At 39.1% G+C, this 21,066-nt stretch overlaps 6 protein-coding genes across 6 annotated transcripts; 2 read left to right on the top strand and 4 right to left on the bottom strand.

The window, feature by feature from the left end:
- Positions 1-40: 40 nt before the first annotated feature.
- On the bottom strand, positions 41-7,393 carry LOC136262179 (DNA replication licensing factor mcm2-like). Its single transcript, XM_066056347.1, has 22 exons — positions 7,257-7,393; positions 7,131-7,206; positions 6,963-7,083; positions 6,731-6,906; positions 6,586-6,677; positions 6,364-6,538; positions 6,198-6,307; positions 4,904-5,013; positions 4,633-4,840; positions 3,316-3,450; positions 3,076-3,267; positions 2,929-3,022; positions 2,750-2,869; positions 2,568-2,698; positions 2,431-2,520; positions 2,169-2,243; positions 2,049-2,123; positions 1,919-1,999; positions 736-891; positions 504-686; positions 300-458; positions 41-249 (listed from the first exon to the last, which is right to left on the bottom strand). Exons 1-22 carry the CDS (start codon positions 7,260-7,262, stop codon positions 130-132), a joined length of 2,685 nt encoding a protein of 894 aa, XP_065912419.1. The 5' UTR covers positions 7,263-7,393; the 3' UTR covers positions 41-129.
- Positions 7,332-7,829, top strand: LOC136262233 (uncharacterized). Its single transcript, XM_066056443.1, has 2 exons — positions 7,332-7,549; positions 7,606-7,829. Exons 1-2 carry the CDS (start codon positions 7,374-7,376, stop codon positions 7,814-7,816), a joined length of 387 nt encoding a protein of 128 aa, XP_065912515.1. The 5' UTR covers positions 7,332-7,373; the 3' UTR covers positions 7,817-7,829.
- Positions 7,828-12,332, bottom strand: LOC136262201 (6-phosphofructo-2-kinase/fructose-2,6-bisphosphatase 4-like). The gene is made up of 16 exons (XM_066056395.1): positions 12,081-12,332; positions 11,895-12,023; positions 10,959-11,055; positions 10,843-10,909; positions 10,683-10,757; positions 10,574-10,630; positions 10,151-10,272; positions 9,897-10,104; positions 9,320-9,376; positions 9,075-9,272; positions 8,982-9,023; positions 8,891-8,932; positions 8,788-8,833; positions 8,114-8,176; positions 8,002-8,063; positions 7,828-7,958 (listed from the first exon to the last, which is right to left on the bottom strand). Exons 1-16 carry the CDS (start codon positions 12,196-12,198, stop codon positions 7,908-7,910), a joined length of 1,434 nt encoding a protein of 477 aa, XP_065912467.1. The 5' UTR covers positions 12,199-12,332; the 3' UTR covers positions 7,828-7,907.
- Positions 12,333-12,388: 56 nt separating this feature from the next.
- Positions 12,389-17,640, bottom strand: LOC136262199 (6-phosphofructo-2-kinase/fructose-2,6-bisphosphatase 1-like). The gene is made up of 16 exons (XM_066056392.1): positions 17,386-17,640; positions 17,208-17,336; positions 17,063-17,159; positions 16,846-16,912; positions 16,723-16,797; positions 16,122-16,178; positions 14,896-15,017; positions 14,640-14,847; positions 14,527-14,580; positions 13,856-14,053; positions 13,489-13,530; positions 13,398-13,439; positions 13,276-13,321; positions 13,063-13,125; positions 12,567-12,631; positions 12,389-12,516 (listed from the first exon to the last, which is right to left on the bottom strand). Exons 1-16 carry the CDS (start codon positions 17,510-17,512, stop codon positions 12,457-12,459), a joined length of 1,452 nt encoding a protein of 483 aa, XP_065912464.1. The 5' UTR covers positions 17,513-17,640; the 3' UTR covers positions 12,389-12,456.
- LOC136262234 (ragulator complex protein LAMTOR5 homolog) lies at positions 17,425-19,120 on the top strand. The gene is made up of 4 exons (XM_066056444.1): positions 17,425-17,705; positions 17,764-17,825; positions 18,807-18,930; positions 18,980-19,120. Exons 1-4 carry the CDS (start codon positions 17,671-17,673, stop codon positions 19,032-19,034), a joined length of 276 nt encoding a protein of 91 aa, XP_065912516.1. The 5' UTR covers positions 17,425-17,670; the 3' UTR covers positions 19,035-19,120.
- On the bottom strand, positions 19,030-20,991 carry LOC136262195 (uncharacterized). Its single transcript, XM_066056384.1, has 4 exons — positions 20,765-20,991; positions 20,435-20,711; positions 20,179-20,273; positions 19,030-20,128 (listed from the first exon to the last, which is right to left on the bottom strand). The coding sequence occupies exons 1-4, from the start codon at positions 20,938-20,940 to the stop codon at positions 19,090-19,092; spliced, it is 1,587 nt and encodes a 528-aa protein (XP_065912456.1). The 5' UTR covers positions 20,941-20,991; the 3' UTR covers positions 19,030-19,089.
- Positions 20,992-21,066: the final 75 nt, after the last annotated feature.

Raw genomic sequence — 21,066 nt, 5'->3', positions numbered from 1 at the left:
ATAATGCGTTCTCTTCCTTTTATCTTAAAATATACACTGCTCATGTAAAATTGGTCTTGATACAATATTGTAGGGTGCGTTAATAAGGATATTATGTTACCATAGCGACCAAGCCTAATAGTACATACACTATTGTTCAAACAGTGTTTGTACAATCATTTTCCTCTTGTGGTCATAAAAGAATTTGTTTCCTTGAAACAGTTCACTCTCATAGAACGATAACAAGTTGTGAATGTTGATTTGTCGAGCCTAGTAGAAGCAAAATATGAAACAGTAATGCTATGCAGTAAGACAGATACCTTCTCGATGAATTTATCCTCAGGAATTTCAATGATATCTTGTTCCTCCCCACCATATCGATTTCTGTTGTAACTGATTTGATCATTAACCAACTGCTTCAACAGAAAGTATAGCAGTTCATTGTTGTCTCTCTTGTAAGCAAGGTAGCGAGCAAATGCCTGCAGAGTTTACTTCAAGATTTGAACCATTGTCAGTCATCTCACCTTTCTCATATTTCTCATCACAGCAAGCTTTTGTGTGTCAATGAAACTCTCCAGTAGAACTCTTATTGCCATATTAATGTCATCATCATGGACGTACTCTCGAAGGTGCATGCGAGCATTGGCCTCTGCTATCCGGATAAGTGACTCGATATGTCGTACAGTTATAGGAACACTACCAGTGCGCTAAAATTAAATAATAAAGATCAACTTCCTTAAATTTAAAATAAATTACCATTGATTCTTTTCTTAGGCTGGCATACAGTCGTGCCACTTTATCCTGGTCGATTTGCTGTAGCTTAGGTCTGATACTTTCCCTGCAGTAAGTAATATACTTCTTTAGCAACTCCTGAGGAATTGGTTCAACTGATTTATGCACTGCTTGAGGTAGCTGAAAAAAAGAAATTACACAGAAAAATTACATTTGCCAAGTAAACAATTAACAAATTAAACCACTTCCTCACAAAAAGAAATAAGTGCACATATCAAATGGTACAGTAGTACTGCTAAAGCGGGGACTGCCCAGAAAATTTAGCACGCCACCCAAAATTATGCCTTTTAAAATCACCATAGAGACATTTTATGCGATGAAAATCATTTTTACGGAATAGTACTAGTCCACATAATATATAAAACAGCATTAAATATAACAAAACACTTACAGGTGGCTGGATATAGAATTTTTTAAAATCACCAAAACCTGAATTTTAGTCTCACCGCCTCACTGACCACAGTCGCAAGGCTAGAGGCCAAACGAAGCAGTGCGCAGCCACCATTTTACGCCACAATAACAAACTCACCAGTGGGATGTGTTTTTTTTTTGGGTTCTGACGAGTGTAGGCCCTCTGTACCTTGTCTTTTATCTTATCTTCAATCAGGCTGCTTGTCTTCTTCTTCATCCAACGAAACCATATCGAGGCATTAATTTTCTGTATCAACACTTTCTTTCAGCAACATATATAGACACCACAGAATTATTTCAGAGCTGGATTTCAGAAGCGCTTCAGTCCTGGTGATATACTAGCTAGATATCTGAAAGTTCACAATTAAGATCCCGTTTGCGATAGGTTAATTTGCGACCATGCCCATCAATTAAAGATCTAGGTGGACTAATAGCGATAGAGTATGGGGACCACACCTCTTAACAATCTAGCTGACCTCACCCCATATTGGTCTAGCTAGCTGCACCTTTCGAGTTATACTCTAATACAACAGTCACTCTAATACAACAGTCATGCATGATATTCTATTAGAACAGTCATAAGTTACATTGTAGCTAGCTGTGCTACAGCAAAAACTAAGTAAACTAGTATTTTAAACATTGTTAATTTAAAAATGAACTACTTTTATTGCATAGATCCCTACTTCATTTTTAAATTAACATTTTTTACTAGTAGTTATAACAAGATGGAACTCACTGGAAGATTGAGGTCCTCCTGAGAAGCTTGTGGATGGTGTTTCATGTGACTGCTCACAACAAATCTGGCTAGTTGCTCATCCTATTCTCTCAATAAAATCACTTTACATAATACAATGATAAATCCTCACCTCAATAGGATCTATTATATCTCTGACCACACACAGTATGTCAAACCGGGAAAGGATAGGTTCAGTAAGATCAACCTGATGAGTTGTAATACGATATGTGCAGTGTTATGAATAACAAACATTATCTGAGAAGGTAAGTGAAGGGTCGTAGCGTCCACCAATTGGATTGGATGCTGCAATAACTGCACACCTTGCCTGAGTGAACAAATAATACACACGTTAACTATAGTATGCACAAGTACTTGTGTTTTGTGTGTTAGTATGTGCGTAAATCCAGAAATGTTTGGTGAAATAAACAATAGCAAAAAATGACAAAGTTGTGAAAGCTTTCTTCATGATGGCTAAATTGTTCTCAGTGAAAGTGGAAACATTTTCTACTTACCTGCAATGATGTGACAATACCAGCTTTAGACACAGATATACTCTGTTGCTCCATAGCTTCATGTATACTAGTGCGATCTTGATCATTCATCTATTTGTAATCATCACAGTGGGTACAAGTCAACCAACTACACATACTTTATCAAACTCATCAATCAAACATACTCCCTTGTCAGCCAGTACAAGGGCTCCAGCTTCCAGAGTCCATTCCTTTGTGACAGGACTACGTTGTACATAAGCTGTTAGACCCACTGCAGAAGCACCTTGGCCTGAATATTTATCAGTTATTCAAGCGACAGTTCAAGAGTAGTTAACTGTACCTGTTGTGTAAACTGGGCGGGGCGCAATCTTTTCAGTGTACTTAAGAAATTGGGATTTGGCAGTCCCTGGATCACCACAGAGTAGTACATTGATGTCCCCTCGGATTTTGTGCTTCTGGCCTGTGGTAAACACAATACTGCTGTACATGGTTGAGCTCATGCACACATTACAAATTAACCTGGGTCTTTAGCCTCTCCACCAAACAGAGAAAGAGCTATTGCACGTTTGATATCCTCATGGCCATAAACTGATGGAGCAATGCTAGAGATTATCTGTTGACAATAAATCTTTAGATGCATGTCTTGGATGTGTCTCAATGTCCTACCCTCTCTCCAATCTTCTCATCTTTTGCTAGCTGGTGAATACTCTTAATTTCTTCATCAGTCAGGGCAGCTACTACTGCCTTGACATCTTTTCTGGAGATATGATTGGCCTGAATCACGGTAGCAAAAACAGGAAAACCGTTAGCAGTATTCAAAGCCCCACTATAGTTGATATGGTACACCCCAGTCAATTCCTGTGAAAAGCAAAAGTATTTCATGTTTTAACCAAATATGTTTCTCACAATTTCATCCCCTGGTCTGCAGCTGTCCACAAGATCGGCTAATAAGATGGCATCTTTTGAACGTGGTAGACGACCAGCGGCCACCTTTCCTGGACTCTCCTGAATTGTGATGCGTTGGTAATTTTGATAGACAGTCTACAAGAAACCACACAAGCAACAACATATGTTTCGGAAATACAGATTTAACAAGTTTGATCAATAACATGTGTCTCCAAATAGTACACACACAATGCAAAGTCTCCGACAGCTATGTGAAACACAGCTATTGCCACCCAATAAACTAAGGCACTTGAGTCTATACAAGCAAATCTCACTGCAACCCCTACACCACTAAGTGCAGGGGTGTAGCCAGGATTTTTTTGAAGGGGGATTCCAACAGCAGTATTGAGTTACCACAAGCAGGAGTCTGGGGGCACAGCCTCCAGACTTTGAATATTTAAATGAGTCTAAATTCAGCAAATTGCTATATTTTATGCAAAAAATAGTACATTAATTATAATGCATATAAGTGCCCCTGGGATGAAATAGATAAGCTACCTAGTGGAAACAGACAGCATAACACATAGACACATATAAGTGATAGCTATCTCACTAGTATAGGAACCATGAATCCACTGATACAAATGGAATGACTTACAATCAAAACATTATAACTACAAATATGCATAGCATGGATTTATTTTGCATGCCAAGTGATAAATTACTGGAGTTCTATATCTTTAAACACTGCACACCAAAGCTATAGCTGTATAAAGTCAAACGCAGTTTTGCATTTAGTAAACGTTAGAATGTCTGAAAAACTCCACTAATGAAGTTCCTTAACATAAGGATATTATTTAAATGCACGTTCTATTAGAGTATACATGACTGCTCTATTAGAGTATATCGATCTTTTCAAGTACCTCTGTAAATCCTTCCCTGAGAGATGATGCAAGCTTTATCAATTGTTGCGCTGTGACATACACTATTACTCACTCACTTTGTCCTGCCACACTAAATGGTGTGTTAGGGTCCTGCTGTAAACTCAGAAGTCTAATTTTACAGGGGGGGGGGGGGTTCCTGAACCCCTTGGAACCCCCCCCTTGCTACGCCCCTGAAGTGAGCTGGGCATTTGTTTTTCCCAGGCCACCAGGTCCCCATTATACAGCTGAGTAATGTGAACAAACTTTTTTGCTCAAGGAACAACAGCAACCAGGCATACCCAACCATTGAACCTGCAACCTATCGATTATCAGGCTAGTGCTCTAACCACTTGGCTATGTTGCCTCTCTCTCACTCTCACACGTTCTTGTTCTTAGCGTGGAAATTTAAGCTGACCTGCTCCATGTTAATCTCAAATGGTCCTGATGCCTGACACTCTGGACACGATCCTGGCTTCACCTCCAGCTCTTGGCCCTGAACAAATGGTCCCAGCACAAAGCCACATTTGAGGCAGTTGTATTTGACTAAATTAAGTTGTGGCAATATACCAGTTGTACTAGTGACAACACCTGAAGTCCTGACCAGCTGGTTAAGATGCAACTGCCTGAAAAATTGTAACACAATAATTATAATATGGGAAATTCTAAACCACCATGCACATATATACCTTAGAGATCTTAGATCCTCAATCAATGGTAATTCAGCTATCCTGACATGAATTACAGAGCTTATTCTCTCATAGTTTGGATAGTAAGATAGCACCACTTCCTTGCCAGCCTGCATCAGATTAACAATCACATAAACATATATTCCACTGTTGAATGAAAAGAGAGCTAGCACTAGCTTAAGACAGAAAGAGTAGAATATCTTAATTCCTCTCACAAGTCTAGTAGTCTATGTTTGTATGAACACATTACACCAAGAGTTAATAATAATATAGGACATTCTAACCATTGCTGGCAAGAAGTCAATGTTTAAGTATAGGTTGAATACAGAGAAAATCTCAGATCCCAGCTGTTGTGGCTCCTTTAGCACATGCGTAGACTGCATGTTGCTGGGGATCAAGTCACCACTGGGTCATTTTTTTCTGCATTCTTTTAACATTTTAGTTACATGTTTATGACTCCAGGCTTTAGCCTTCTCACAGGTCCCTAGTAGGATAGCATTCACAGAAATCTTTGACACTGCATTTGGTAGAGGAAAGAGGCATATTGTTCTTGTTATTTGTAATAAACAATTTTTAATACACCTTACTGAAATGTATGGCGGGTAACTACCAGAGGAGGGCTGACACAGTAATTATTAAGCACTATCAAAAAAAAAAATCATGCTACTTTCATAACTTTTAAATTGCTAAAAATCAATGTCTAAATCCATGTTGTATGATTGCAAGGCTTCCTGCAGGCTGGAGACTTTTTAAAAAGTGTTTCAGTCATATTCCCTTCCCTGGTAAATGGTTGTTCCCAGTTTCATATTGAGAGTTCGTTGCGTTTGTTGAAGTCAAACCTTCAACCTTCAGGGCACTGGATAAAGCTATCTTCAGGGTTCTGCCAGAATTCGTTAACATGAACTGATATGCTGTGTATTGTATTAAAATGTTTGTGTGTTATATTAGAGTATATCATTGATATATGTAAGAATAGTACTAATCAGGTACTGGTCGGTTTTTTACAGGTACTGGAGTACTGGTCGCTTTGAACCAGTGTGGACAGAACTCTGTATATTGCAGCAATACCTTCCCGATAATTGGTTCTCTGTACAAACTCCTGGACCTCCTCTAGGTAACAAACGTACAGTTTCAGTAAATACTAAGAACTGTGGCTTTACTACGATATAACAGAAGGCTAAAGTCATACACAACAACAGGTCATACACAACAACAGGTCATACACAACAACACTTTTGTCTTTAATGTTTGCACTTTCTATGCAACTGTCCATGTGGTACACACGTGGTCATACCTCATCAAAGATACTCAACATCTCTGCAGGAGCTTCAGGAAGAAAGAATGCCAACACTTCCACACATCGAGCAAGATCATTGTAATCCACTACCAGACTTGCTTTATTTGCTGCAATGACAACAACATAAATCCAACCATGCAAGAAAAACAAGAATTTTACAGACCTTCACACAACTGCCGGATGCGTTCACGGTATACATTATGACCTTGTTCATTGACACACGAACTCAAAAAAGACTTGAATCTGTTCTTGATTTCAGCCCGAGGACCAGTCATACATACCCACTCCCTAACGGAATGACCTTTAGTATCTTCTAGGTTCTCAATCAATTCTGGACCCTAGGAATATGCTTAAGTTACAGCAGGTCTGAGTTGTGTGTACTAACTTCCTCCATTGGTTCTCTGCCTTCAGCAGTTCTTTCTGCTATCCTGTGCCTCTTAGATAATGGCGGGGCTACTTCATCCTCTTCACTTTCGTCTAGTGAACATCCAAATATGATATTTGTTCTGGAAATGCAAGGATAACCTCACCATACAACAAATCATGTCTCATTCTTCCTTGACTAATTCCCATCGATCGATCTCGTTTCCTCATTGCCTCTTCAGCTGCCAATCGTGTCTCCATGCTCATCTCTTCATGATCTATATTATCATCATCAATCCCTTCCCTCTCGTATACATCAAGCTCTGGGATTGCCTCATATTCTCTGTCAATATATCAAGTTGACTAACAGGATTTCACAGCTAGTGTAACATTCTTTACCGTTCTAAATTTTCTCCAAACAGTTCTTCTCCTTCCTCCTCCTCAGCATTATCTACATTTTCTGTCTCGTCCTCAAACGGTGGCAAGTCTCTCCCAGGACTACTGGACGGCTCTAAGTTACCTGTAAAGGAAGCAATATTGCACCAGCACGTCAAGATCATTGATCACCTGTTCGAGATCCGGGACTCTGCACAGAACTGGCGTCTCCTCGAGGGCTGGAAAATATCCCGTCTGATGAAGGTTCCTATAAGTTGTTAGAATGTGTATTACTAATAGACATATCCACAAACTTACAGCCATCTCAATGAAAACAATATCGAAATTGATTAACAAAAGCGCGCCAAAAGCATGTGTGCCTTCCCGCAATACGCACGTGCGCTAAAATCAAACCCACAATCACATAAGTATGCAATGAAGAAAGTAGGTGAGCGATTGCTGTCCCCTCGTGTTATTGCTAGTATCAAGTACGCATCCGGCTATGAACGGACCTTAGAGCATCTTAAGGTATGGAAGTTGGTACTACCAGAGGCTGTCAAAGAAACTGAAGTGTCACTTCCTCAATCTGGTGAACCTCAGCTGGGGACACAGTGAGTCACAGTAAGATGTCGTTACTATAGAGTTGTACCATATGTTCACCTTTAAGGTTGTTCCTCTATCAACACATACCACAAATGAAGTTCCATAATCCAAAACTGAAAGTGTTGGTATATGAAAATGATGGGAGCCAGAGTTACCTTCGATTCAGACTGCACCATTCATCTACACAACAGTTAGTTGAGGTGGAGACCACAGGGTTAACCCACCATCAGATCAAGGAGAAGTTAGAGAATATGGACTGGTCAGATCCAACGTAATGCATTAAATATTTCATGTTAATACATTTTCATCTATCAAAAATAATTTACTCTAGTTTGAATGAAATAAATGCAACAGGGTTCAGTGATGTTATGGTGCAGTTTCAAGAGCCTCTTCTGTGGTGCGTTGAGTATCTGTTACCTTTACAGACAATAGAAATAATAATGCATTAGATAAAAAATACCTTGGGTTTTGGGCGGTATGTATTTACACCTGTACCAAGACAAAATTCCTCCACATCACATTCTGTAAACTCAATGTAACATATCTGTGTATCAGGCATCTAATGTTCTCACCATAAGCTTTGGGTTTCAACTTCAATACAGTATGTAATGGACACTTGATGTACGGTAGTTCCTCTGCAGGACAACACAACTAGTAATGTAGTATGTAAGAAATTAAACTGAAGAAGGAAAATGAGTGAATTTGAAAACAACTATCTATATAGTTATTATCCACTAAACCTTTCAATAAAATAATTTCACTGTGTATACTTACAGGAAACAAAGGGACAAGCTAATCCCTCAGTCCGTCCTGAATGCACAGCACACAAGTAACTTTCCCAGGATCATAGTTTTGGTAGTAAAATATAAGCCGAGCATGTGCATAGATATAAAATACTTCAGCTACATTTGGTACTTACAGGATGAGCTACAGAAATCAAAGTACTGACTAAGATTGTCAATGACTATAGCATGATTATGATTTCGCAAATAAGTTTATTAATTGTCTTCCAGCCAAATTGAGTTTATGCATGCTTTACAAATCACACCAAACATTTAGTTGTGTGTATACTGTGGAAGCCTAACTGGGATAACTTGGTAAGGCAACAAACAACGCTGGTGGGATCAGAACAATGGGATACTGAACACTCTAATAGAAGACACAGAGTATGGATGCGAGTCACAGGTCAATATGGCCTAGCATCCATATACACTGTCCCCCTGTTCTATAAAGACTGTATAGATACCTTGTGTTTTGTCTAAGAAGTATGCCAGCAGACACCTCATAACTGACTGGATACATCAGTGCCATATAATAAGCTGGTACACATTAACCACAATACTACTCACCTGATGACAGATTACTAATACATTTTCTTGTCTCTCTAACTCCTGAATAAGTGTTAACAAGGTCAAACTAATCCTATAGTATAGTACATACCATTATTACTGGTTCAAGCCTGTGCACAAGATCTGCATATGACTGTTTGATTAGGATTTTAAAAAAGCACTCAACATAAATGGAAGTACTCACTTCTCCTCTGGGGTACCGATAATGGTACTTGTCTTGGTCCCTTAAGGCAAACTCGTCTGGAAACTTTTCATGTATCTGTGCATATGTCAGTGCGTCACATGCGCCTGCTTCCAACTCATTCAGTGACTTCCACTCTTCACTGTCCATGCTAAGATAGCTGGCTGTCTGAACACTGCGCTTCAGCTGACTAGTCCACACCTATAGGGCTACTTACATAACTGCTCCCACACTGCCATAAAACTCACCTTTAGTGGTGGCTTGGCTTCTAACTGACCAACAAACTCTGCTAATTTCTTAGCAAACTAAAAAAAATATATGTAATGTACATAATTGACACTAACACACCACACTCATCTATAAGATTTCTTTTCCAGTGCTATTAGGTACAAAATTATGGAAAGTCTCAGCTGTCAGTCTTAGCAAGGAGGTCACACCAAGGTACTAAGTACAGGATGGAGGAGGGGGGAGTGGGTGCACTCCACCTTTTGGTATAAAGTTTTATGCTTATTGTATCAGTGGTGATTTCTATGAGTGGTTCACAACCCAATTGTAAACTGTGACATACAGCTACCTATCCATGGTACATGTGAAGGACAGCCACTACAATTTGCATTTGTTAGCACTATTTATTCACTGATTTTTGCAAATGGATGCACTTGGAGAATTCTTACAACATTACATGTGATGATTGTTCAATTAGAGCATTTTTAATTTCTAGCTCTTTTTGAGTGCATTATGAAGTTCTGTTTGTAATAATTGGTTTGAAAAGGGTAAGGGACATGTGCCTCCTGTCTTATCCCTGGCTGACCTATTGGTCCCTACCATTTTTCCATTATCTGTGAGTTCTGAGTCTCCACCAACTCGTCCTTCCAGATTGAATTTGCTCTCTCCGTGACGACAAATGTAAATATTATGCTTTTTTATGTGCGTGTTCATCAAGTAGTATACCATACGACTTTGAAGATGGTTTGAAATTCGGTTGCCAACAGTTGTTTCTGTGACATCAATCAACTTGACCCAGCTACGGTCTCTGTAATATCCCAAACATGGTTACAAGTAACATATTCATATCTTACTTGTCATAGTCCTCATCTAATGGCTCGTAAGCAGCTTCATAATTCTTCAATCTCTGAGCAAAATCTTTAATAGCTTCTTCATTCTCTATCCCCTCATAATCTGGGCTACTCAGTTTAACCTCCTATACAACACACACACATACCGTGTACACATATGGCTTGTTAAGCCTGAGTTAACAAGTTCGTTTAAAGACTAGCTGAAAATGACTTTGGGTTGGTGTAAACAGTGATGTGACTAGGTGCACAATTCATGCTGAAATAACAAGAGATCCACTACAAGGTAGCATTGGATATTGTGTATGCATATAGAGTAGGTATAGTTTATAAATGTGCATTACAGCTAAACTATGTATTTCAGCTTTGTGAATCACAAACAGAAAAACACTTTTTAAAACTTAACTCTTTTAGTCACCATGAACTAACCTTAATGTTTTCAGCTACCAGTTTATCATCAGTGCATACTATTTCAATATAGAATACCTTTTGTACAAAAGAAGTTGGTGTAAATATCAAGCACTAATCTATAATTAACCTCAATCCGGTTGTCCTTGCATCGTTGCTCCACAAGTTTCCGGCGTTCTCTGGTAGTATTCGTAGCATCAAATACCTACACATGGTGTATACAGATTGAACATGCCTGCTCTATAAGCCCCACTGAGATGTACCAACCAATGCGCACATCTATAACTCACAGCAACATGGCCATCCTCTATGTTCAGGTAGTGAATGACATCACCGAGTGCCTCCATAGCACACTTCCTGTGATACACATAGTTGTTTACCGGTACAATTACATCACTTTACTGACGTTCTCTTCTCGACTCCATCTTCGTTATCAGGGTGGTAGAAATGGTGTGGCTGGTAGGCCCCAAACATCTTCCGTCGATAGTTGCCAACATTGAACACTGTGTGATATAATAACATTAGAGCACGGCACATGAAATTATCATATTCCAAAGTACATACCACATGTACATTTAAATACGTGTGTGTGCGTGCACATTAGTCTGGTAGCACCCGCCCCTTCGCTTTTAGAGTAAGGGTCTGGTAACCGTAGTATACGGTACTTGTGCAACCGGAATTCAAATGTGGTTTCAAATTGCGCGTGACGTAATAAATTACCTGTTCATGCTGTTGTAACTCGGTGAAGAAAGCACAAAACTTCCATACTTCTCAACGTAAATCATTAAGGCATATGTGTATCTCGGAGTCTCACTCGGAGAGTATCAGCTGCTTTCCAACTATTCCTAATTCAGTCGCCATGGTTATTGCATTTTTCATGGCGCAAACTACACGGTTTACGTCACAAATACTTATTTAAACTGGATAGTGCGATTTGATTGGCTCTACCACTATAGTGGTAGTAGCACAAGTACCATATACTATGGTTACCAGACCCTTACTCTAAAAGCAAAGGGGCCGGCGCTGCCAGACTATGTGCACGTGTGTGTGTGTGTGTGTGTGTGCGTGCGTGCGTGCGTGCGTACGTGTCACACATATATTGTGTATACTGATTTAATACCACCATATAACACTTAAACTTCAGTTTGCAAATTAAGGGTTGGTCACTTAATTTCGACATTTCAAATTTAGCCATCAAATTTAATTCAAAGGTATATAGCATGAATCTCAAATGGGATAGATGCTGAGCAAGGAGCTAACAAACGGGGGGAGGAGGGGTGGGGAGGAGGGGTTCACACTCAATAATTAGTAAAACATATACAGACTTATTTAGCTAACAAACCTTTAGTATTGATACCGATCCAGCGTAGGTAACGAGCCAATTTCACTGCACTGTAAGTCTTTCCGCGAGCAGGGAGGCCCACAGTCACAATACATAGCTTGGATTTGAAGATCTGCGGGCAACTTGGAGCTAAGCGAATACACATAAAAGTTGTACTAGGAAATCCTGCAGAATCTCAACACTTACAACTAACGTTATCCACTTCACCGAACGAATATGCTCTTCTTTTGAACATGTCCGGTAAAGGAGGTGGCTTAAGTTTTTCAGTAGAGGAAGCAGGCGGGGGAGCTCCAGTACTTGACATATTTCCGTGAGTTATAAATTAGTTCATTCACCGATTACTGATCCGTACTGTCACGTAATTCTAGATCCGTCCAGATCAACACTAGCTAACACTAACGGCATTTCCGGTGTAAACTCACGTGAGACGTTACCTTTATACTTCACACATGTTAAAATTTCTAAATATTTTTTCATCGTTCCTTGTTCATACGTATTATTCTCTATTATTTACTCTTGGTATTATGTACATTGATAAATAGGTACTGAGTATGGAAAACATTTAATAATGTTCTGGCAGATTTTCAAGAGCTTCTTCTAATGAACGAGTGGGATCAGTGATCTGAGGAATATGATGTGATCACTTTTATGTTGTGAGTGTAGGTACTTTACTTTAGGCTTGGAACGGTGTGTGTCTACTGCAGGAACATCAATAGGGAATGACTCCACTTCACATCCTGTACAAGAATGACAGATACAATTATTATTATTATTATTGTTGTGTGTGTGTGTGTGTGTGTGCGTGTGTGTGTGTGTGTGCGTGCGTGCGCGTGTGAAACCTGTCAATGACTAATCAAATTACCACTTACTAGAGACACAACAATAGATTGCAACAATATGTTGCGCATCAATGTATTGAGGTACATGGACATAAGAAATGTACTACATTTTAATTAATGGCTGACATTCTCATGAATCAAAGTATTCTATATTGTAGATGCCAGTTTTTACACTTAAAATGATTATTTAGCATTTTGGAAAAGAAATTAGGTTTCATTATTCCAAAATGGTAATAACAAATACCAGTGTTTATATTTTGTATCGTGTGATATATTGTATACAATGGAGACAATACTGATACACCTAAATACTGAACTCTACCACTTACTGTAAGCTTTAGGAGTCAACTTCAATACAGTATGTAGTGGACACTTGATGTAGGGTAACTCCTCTATAATATAGCGATAGTGTATCTCACACACAAATACTGTACACTACATGTACACACACATGTGTGCATGTGTGTGTACACAGGCATGCACACACAGTGACAGACACACAGTGAACAGACAGATACACATACATGTACATACACACACACCTTGTGATTTATCCAAGAAGTATGCTAACAAACACCTCATCACTGCCTGTATACATACACACAGTAGATACATACATACATGCGTGACATACAGATACAGAAACACACACACACAGACTCACTTGATGACATATGACCAGAATATTCTCTTGTCTCTCCAATGCCTAATGGAAATCTAACATTTATTAAGTTACAGCTTTCTCAATAACACACCAAAATGACAGGCTCCAATCTGTGAACTAAATCGTCATAAGACTACACAAAGATAAAGTGAGCATGGATAAACTGACATTTATATACTGGAACCCCATTACCAAGAGTTCATAATAATTATTAAGTAACCCTCACTATTTTATATTATGAACTCTTGCCCATACCTATATATAAATAAACTTTAATACAATTTCTCTGTAAAGTTTTATGGTTTTAAATGATAAAATATTACTAGCAAAAGCAGAAGCCCACAAGTGCCATATGTCTTGTTTATTGGGCTGCTGGTATGCGGTAGTGCTTAAAGAAAGTGATTAGCTAAGAAGGTTTGTAAAGCGTCCATCATTGATTGATAGTTCAATACACTCACTTCCCCCCTGGGGTAACGGTAATAATACTTGTCCTGATCCCTTAAAGCAAATTCTTCAGGAAATCTCTCTTGAATCTCCTCATAAGTGAGGGAATCACATGCTCCTGCGTCCAGCTCATTCAGTGACTTCCACTGTTCACTATCAACATTGAGATGCCTGGATGTTTCGATGGTACGTTTCAGCTGGCTGGTCCACACCTACAGTGGTGATGTTAACATGTCAGTCACCACATTTGTATGGAAAAAAAATTCTAACCCTATAAGCAGGTTAGGCAGGCCATTCATAAATTACATATCAGGGAATTGAAAGTGACTTGCTTATGCAGAAGTAATGTCTGTTTGTAGGGCTGTGCAATAATCGTGATAAAACACTTATCGAAATACCTACATGACTTACAGTATTGTGATAAAGATAACAATTAGCAAACCTCCTACAGCTGGTATACTCATAAGAAAGGGTCTTGTAAAACTATTCCATGCCACAATTCACAATTTCATTATTGAACTATTATCATTTATCATGTCTTCAGTATTAAAACTTAATAATAGTAAATTATATAGTTATTTTTCCAGCCCTATCTGTTTTTTGTTTTTTTTGTTTTTTTTAATTTTTATTGAAAGACTGTATGCACTAACTATATTCACCATACTAATCATTTACGAATGCCAACCTTCAGTCCTGGAATGTTTTTGCCATTAATAAAGTCTGCCAGTTTCACAGAAAACTAAATAAATGAATCAATTACATATCATCACCAGACAAGTACATAAGTACTTATCATACTTCTTTTCCTCTCGGTGATAAATCCGAGTCACCTCCGATCTGTCCTAACATGTTACATTCACTCTCTCCATGACGACAGATATAAATGTTGCGTTTCTTAATGTGCATGTTCATCAAGAAATAAACTAGACGACTCTGTAGGTGATCCACAACCCGATTGGCTACAACCCTCCTGTTAACATCGATCAACTTAACCCAGCTGCGTTCTCTATACCATGAACATGAAAACATTAAGAAAAATTTTGTGAATAAGCACCTGTCAAAATCCATATCCAATGGTTCATAAGCTGTCTCGTATTGTTTTATCCTGCTGCAAAAATCTTGCACTGCTTCATCTGTATCTACACCCACATAGTCTGGACTTGTTACCTTAACTTCCTATTAAATATAGCAGAAGGAAGTCTTACACATTCACAGCCACACACAGGTGCACACACTGACCACACATGTTCACACAAAGCTAAAGCCTCCAGCAGACAATTATTGCTATCTAGCAAATCAGCACTGGGGTACCTGTGCACCGCTTAGGTACTTGAGTGCAAATCATCCAGAAACAGAACTAGAAACCTGTAGGAGAACTTTTCAAGCCACACAAGCCACCGAACCTGGAGTTCCACAACAACCCCAACATTGCTAAGTGATATTGGGCATTTGTTTTCCCCTGTTGACACACGTGCACGCATGCACAAGCCTTCAGCTTTTGTATACACAGTCATGCCTACCCAGAATGTCAGAAACAGAGGTCACTTGTGTACTACTAGGAGTTAGTGCAGGCAAACCCTCTTGGGAGCAGAGGCTGTACCATGCCCACAAATGAAGATGTGTCACCTAGTACCCTTACTTGTTATGTTAGACATAGATAGTTGGCATTTTGCTTTCCCAGTTAATTAACCTTTTGGCCCTGAAGTTTATATTAAAAAGCGTTTCATTAAATGCAAATGCCACCATAGTGGCTCTCACTACACGCATGCATTCAAAGACACGTATCTTGTAAATGGAATATCCTACGCGTAAACGGATTTGACCATGCTACTCTGCGGTCAACGCCCATTCTTGTGAGCTTTATTTGGAAGCGCTATCATACTCAAGCGCAATGGAAGGCGGACAGAAAGTGGATTAAATTTTCCATCATTCTGGAGTTGATTTTCCTTCCTTCTCTACTTGTAATAACGGATAGAGGAAACAAACATAAGTTATATAATATTGTAGGATTGTTTATAGGGAATAGTTTAATGTTTACCACGGAAGAATAGGTGATTCGTACAGGGAGTAGTGAAAGCTAGAATGTTGTATGTTGAAACGCGTATTTACGTAAAATATAATTTTGTTTTTAAAAACCAAAGCCACTATAATGACGTTCGGGGCCAAACAGTTAACATCAAGTACTCATTTACAGCTAGGCAATGCAACAAATATTTTCTTGCTCAAGGATACAAAGATAATAGCAACTGAGCACACACACATACGCATGCACACACACACCTTTACATTCTCAGTGATCAACTCTTCATCATTACAAACCAGCTCTATATAGAACACCTGTAAGAGAGACATCACATCACATCAGCACATATGACCCTTGCCCCTGCATAGTGGGCAACATCAAATATTCATAGAACATATCATTCTGAAGCCTTGATGGTACTACTTTAGCAATAACTAGTTCACTTTGCTGTATATCCCAGAGTGTAGCTATTTCACAATCAAAACACACACTGCCCCCATAATGTTGTTACAAAATAAGAGTGTGCACTAATAAAGGTTAGCTGTAAACAAAGTGTGATAGTTGCAATAGGCACTTAACAAAACCTTCTAAGTGACTATATAATAGGATAAATGCAGTGAGCAAGTGTCAACATTTTTCAGTCAATTAGTGATCATCATACCTTTTAGAGAATGCTTCCTAATGCTAGAATTTTCCTACAGATATTTCATGCACATTAATTGCCTGATTGGATTTGCCAGATAATTCACCAGGCACTGCATCATATACATGATCTATTCAACAAGCCAAGAGAATCAAAAAGGCAAACAGCTATTGTATTTGGTCATGTGTGTTTACTACAAAGATCCTCTGGCAAACCTTGATCAAATTTTTATGACACTCTTGGGCTATCATGTGTCGTCGCTCCCTCGTAGTATTAGTGGCATCAAACACCTAATGGGTCCACAAGATGGTAGCAGTAAAGAGGCCATATGCACTTACAGCAACTTGACCGTCTTCTTCATACAAGTAATGGACCACATCTTTGAGTGCCTCATGTGCACACTTCCTGTAGGTGTAAATATAGTGAACCCTCTCCTATAAGACTCTCCAAATTAAAGACACAATAGAAAACTCATAAGAAGTAGGATAACCCACGTACACAATACATGCACACACACACGCACAAATGAGGTAGCACAAACAATCATACACTCACATTCTTTGTTCGATAGCGTCTTTGTTAGTGGGGTCAAAGAAAGTGTGTGACTGTCGAGCTCCCACATTCTTTCGTCGGTAGTTACCAACATTAAATACTACGCACAATGTAATATAATACTAGCTAATGGTATGAGCCAGTGCACCTTTAGTATTGATTCCAATCCAGCGTAGGTACCTAGCCAGCTTCATTGCTACATAAGTCTTTCCACGTGCAGGCAAGCCCACAGTGACAATACATAGTTTGGACTGTATGTATTGTGGACAACTTGGTGCTAAAATCAAACCACTCACAAAATAACTACTCAAATATGGAACACTTACAAGTATTGGAGGGACCAAATTCAGACTCGTCTAAAGACTTTTCACTGAGCCTGGTGTATACAGGTTTTGACCTGTTCAGCGGACGAGACTCAACGGAGAACGAAGCACGGGAAAGGGGGACCGCCATAGCGTCAGTGCAGAGGTCTAAATGTCAGCCAGTTTATCAGGTTTTTGTTTCTCTGGGCACGAGACAGTCACGAGCACACAGGCGCTTCCTAAAGTTCCTAAAGTTCCTAATATTTTCGGCCATTGTACCAAAAGGTAAACCCGACATCAAACTGAGATATGGAGATAGCCGTTGAAAACCAGATGGAAGATATGTGAGTGTTTTTTTATGGTGTAACAATTTAAAAGATGCGTGCGTGTTCTTCATTACAGAATGGCCCAGCCTGGTATCATAGGGGCATTATGTGCAGACGACCAGGGACTGTGTGTTTCTGGTTAGTATTGTGTAGGGTGTTGTAGATATGTGATATATATCATTAATCGGATAGCCTTATGACGTATTGCTACGTACATGTGATTACACAACCAAACATGGTGGTTGATATTGGTATCGTTAGTATCAAGTCTTAATTTTTTCACATTCACACAATGTAGTAGTGTTGTTTCTTAGCATGCAAAAGTAATGTTGGTATCTGCAAGAAGGGCTCTAGGAACTGTCACTTGTCAGTATCAATTTGTACACTAGAATGCTCCATAGTCTGGCACCACCCACCCCTTAAAAGTAGGTGAAATACAGATACTAAATCATTTCTACCATCCAGATTCAGTAGTAGCCAATTAATGTGTGCCAATTACATTCACACAGAAATCGCCTTGGCAATGCAATGTTTTTGTTCAAATTGAAGGGCAATCATCTGATGTAACAAGCAGTTACATACACTGTCTAATTGAATTCCTTTTGAAATGATTTGATATTTGTATTTCACCAGACCCTTCCTTTTTTCGAATGGGTGTTGGCACCAGACTAGTCAAAACTGAGGTGTCAGAGTTGAATGGGATTATTAACTTTTCTTTGAGATCACAAGATGTTTAATGACGTGTGACCAATCTCCTGTCACAAGGTCAAGTGATCAATTTTGAGGTTGCAATGCGTTATTGTATGATGACTCTGTGATGGGTTATTTATTCATAAGAACTTTTAATACTGGTGCCATCAGCAAACCATTTGGCAAAGACGCTCACTCAATCTATCCATGTGAAGTGACCTTAGCTACATACACGTTTGAGTTATATCTTTAATGCTTATAGTAGTTGATGCTATATTGTAATGAAGAGACGACTGTAAACACAGGATAGTTATATTAGTACTTGACAATTTTAGTACTAATTCACACATACACCCACGCATGCAGAGTTGCTACTTAATTTGTAGTATACACACTTTTTTAGTATTGTGCTATTGTTACCATGTGTAGCTCATGGCACACTACAGCCATCAGCTGCTGGTGTAGTCAAAGAATTAGTGAGTAAAGCACAAGAACTAAAACATGGAAAGGCACCTGATGATCAACCAGTTGTAACTATTGAACTAGACACAGGGTAAGCCTACTTTGTAATGTCTTGGTGTTAGAGTCTCTTTCTTATGTAGCAATATACTTATGAAATCTCATGGAGATATCACACTCGCAGTACACAAAGTTTAAGAAACACTACAATGTATTAAAATGTAATATAAAATGTCTGCAATGTGTTTGTGTATTAGTCCCATTCTAACTCTTCGTAATCCTCATCGTCAGAGTGTTCTACCATGGATCGCATTAAACTGATCTTGTCATTAAACTGAGCAAATATATCATGCATAGCCCCACCTGACTTGCTAAGGCTCGTATCTCTAGGCAGTGTCTTCTTCAATTTCTGTTGCATTTCTAGTAGATGTTCAGAGGAAACGCTTCCAGGAGTTGTGGGCGGAATCTTTGATCCTACAAGTGTGCTGGCTGCTGTTGGTTCAGCTATGGGAGGGAGGGGTGGCGGTGCTGGGGGAGGAGCTGTCTTAGATTTTTGCACAGGTGATGTGGTTGTTGTTACATCTCCTTTGTTGGTGGTTGATGCCACTACTTGTTCACTTGAGGGAGGAGTGATGGATTCACTTGCAGCAGGTGGTTTGACAATTTCACTGGGAATTGTAGCTGGTAGTGATTCAGCTTCTTTTGGAGGTGATATTGTGGTGACTTTGTCAGGAGGAGGAGATACAGGTTTTTCAACTACCACTTCTTCAGATGGCACACTGGGAACATCATGGTGGGTTGCACCAGAAGACAATGTAGCTATTTCTGTGTTAAGCTCATCTTTAAAATTTTCAAGTTGTTGTAAGGCTTGATCTAATAAGTTCTCTGCAGAATTATCTTTGGGAGGGTTAACTGTCACTGAGGTGGTCTCTTGACGTTTAACGTTCTCTTTGCTAATTGATTCATCTTCATTTGCCATTTGTACACTCAGCTTTTTAAGACTTGGCTTAGTTGAAGGTGACGGTGGAGCAGGCTTTGCAGCAGGCAGCTTTCCAGCTAGTGTAGTGTACAATTCATCTTGTGCCATTCTGTGAATCATCTCCAACTTCTTGTCAACTGGAATAGGATATCTCAATAATATTTTCTCTGCTTCACGACCACGAGCTTTGAGTGAATGTTTAGTATAATAATCAAGCATTTCTTCTAGGCTTGAAAATGACTTGGAAGCAATGAATACCTCCCTTGTTTCTGGATCTTGAATAGATTTGAAGTTGAGGATAGTGCCATTGTGCCTGAAAGGAAACTGAGTTGATTTGTAGTACTTCATACAAAATATACTTACACAATACTCAAGGTGAGACTTCCTTCATCTGTAGAGCTTGGTCGTACCAAAAATGCTCCACTCATACTTTTGTAGGGTTGCATGGCTTTCTTTACCTAGTGTCATCAACACAGTATAACACATCACTTAGAAATGTTCTGCAATACGATTTGTTTTGTTTACGTATTCAACTGAATGAAGGACTCTTATACTTTATGTGGTGGCTATAGTTTAAATAGTTGGTGCAGTGTTTAATTATTAATCAATGTGCAGTTACCTCAGATCTAGGTAGAAAGCAATGCAGGCCTGGTATAGTGCCATATCCCTCCTGTCTTTTATTATAGTTGTTAATAAACCCATCCGAGTTTTGCTTCCTTCTCTTCCCCTGTACTACTGGAGCTATTAGTTTGATGTCGAGTTGACTGTTGATTGGCTTGTCCTTGTGGCCTTGAATTAAAGCATCAATAGTCGGGAATTTGTCGTGTTCGTTTAGAGAAAATTGGTTTACTTTGGTGTCCTGTTGAATTCTGTAGTTGTACACAACTTCGTCTTTTCTACAAGAAAGAGCTGAAAGAAATGTCTTGGTTTATAGATCTACGATACTTACGTTACACTGAGAGTATACAAGGCTCCCTTGGACTCGCTTGGTCTAACTAGGTACATACCATCAAAAAACACAAAAGGTCTGAATAGTTCTTTTGCTTCCTCTCTAGAACAGTTGTAATAACCTTCAAAGTTGAGAGATCTAGCTAGGCTAGCTTTCTTTGCACCAGCGTCAGACATAGTTGCAATTCGTGTAGCTACGCCCACTTTTTAATTTTAAGCGCACATAATATTAGGCGCCTAATTTTAACTACGTGATTCTTTTTATTATGTACCCGATAGATTAACGGGCGGGCAGCGCCAGAC

This window comes from Dysidea avara, chromosome 7 (genome assembly GCF_963678975.1).
Source record: "Dysidea avara chromosome 7, odDysAvar1.4, whole genome shotgun sequence".
Taxonomy (NCBI): Eukaryota; Metazoa; Porifera; class Demospongiae; order Dictyoceratida; family Dysideidae; genus Dysidea; species Dysidea avara.
The sequence above is the reverse complement of the archived record's forward strand: the minus strand, read 5'-3'. Positions and strand labels throughout refer to the sequence as shown.

Coding starts and splice junctions, on each gene's coding strand:
- LOC136262179 (XM_066056347.1), bottom strand. Junction 6,678..6,730: donor GAGACATGATTTGTTGTATG/GTGAGGTTATCC, acceptor GATGTTCACTAG/ACGAAAGTGAAGAGGATGAA. Junction 3,268..3,315: donor GCAGACCAGGGGATGAAATT/GTGAGAAACATA, acceptor TGCTTTTCACAG/GAATTGACTGGGGTGTACCA.
- LOC136262234 (XM_066056444.1), top strand. CDS start 17,671: ATGGAGATAGCCGTTGAAAACCAGATGGAAGATAT. Junction 17,706..17,763: donor GAAAACCAGATGGAAGATAT/GTGAGTGTTTTT, acceptor TCTTCATTACAG/AATGGCCCAGCCTGGTATCA. Junction 17,826..18,806: donor CCAGGGACTGTGTGTTTCTG/GTTAGTATTGTG, acceptor TACCATGTGTAG/CTCATGGCACACTACAGCCA.
- LOC136262199 (XM_066056392.1), bottom strand. CDS start 17,512: ATGGCGGTCCCCCTTTCCCGTGCTTCGTTCTCCGTTGAGTCTCGTCCG. Junction 16,798..16,845: donor AAGAAGACGGTCAAGTTGCT/GTAAGTGCATAT, acceptor TGGACCCATTAG/GTGTTTGATGCCACTAATAC. Junction 13,440..13,488: donor GATTGGAGCCTGTCATTTTG/GTGTGTTATTGA, acceptor GATTTCCATTAG/GCATTGGAGAGACAAGAGAA.
- LOC136262201 (XM_066056395.1), bottom strand. CDS start 12,198: ATGTCAAGTACTGGAGCTCCCCCGCCTGCTTCCTCTACTGAAAAACTT. Junction 9,377..9,896: donor TCACAGATAATGGAAAAATG/GTAGGGACCAAT, acceptor TATTTTTTTTAG/TTTGCTAAGAAATTAGCAGA. Junction 9,024..9,074: donor ATCGGTACCCCAGAGGAGAA/GTGAGTACTTCC, acceptor CTAATCAAACAG/TCATATGCAGATCTTGTGCA.
- LOC136262233 (XM_066056443.1), top strand. CDS start 7,374: ATGAAGAAAGTAGGTGAGCGATTGCTGTCCCCTCGTGTTATTGCTAGT. Junction 7,550..7,605: donor GAACCTCAGCTGGGGACACA/GTGAGTCACAGT, acceptor TTCACCTTTAAG/GTTGTTCCTCTATCAACACA.
- LOC136262195 (XM_066056384.1), bottom strand. CDS start 20,940: ATGTCTGACGCTGGTGCAAAGAAAGCTAGCCTAGCTAGATCTCTCAAC. Junction 20,712..20,764: donor TTGTATACTCTCAGTGTAAC/GTAAGTATCGTA, acceptor TCTTTCTTGTAG/AAAAGACGAAGTTGTGTACA. Junction 20,274..20,434: donor GCTTTCTACCTAGATCTGAG/GTAACTGCACAT, acceptor TGATGACACTAG/GTAAAGAAAGCCATGCAACC.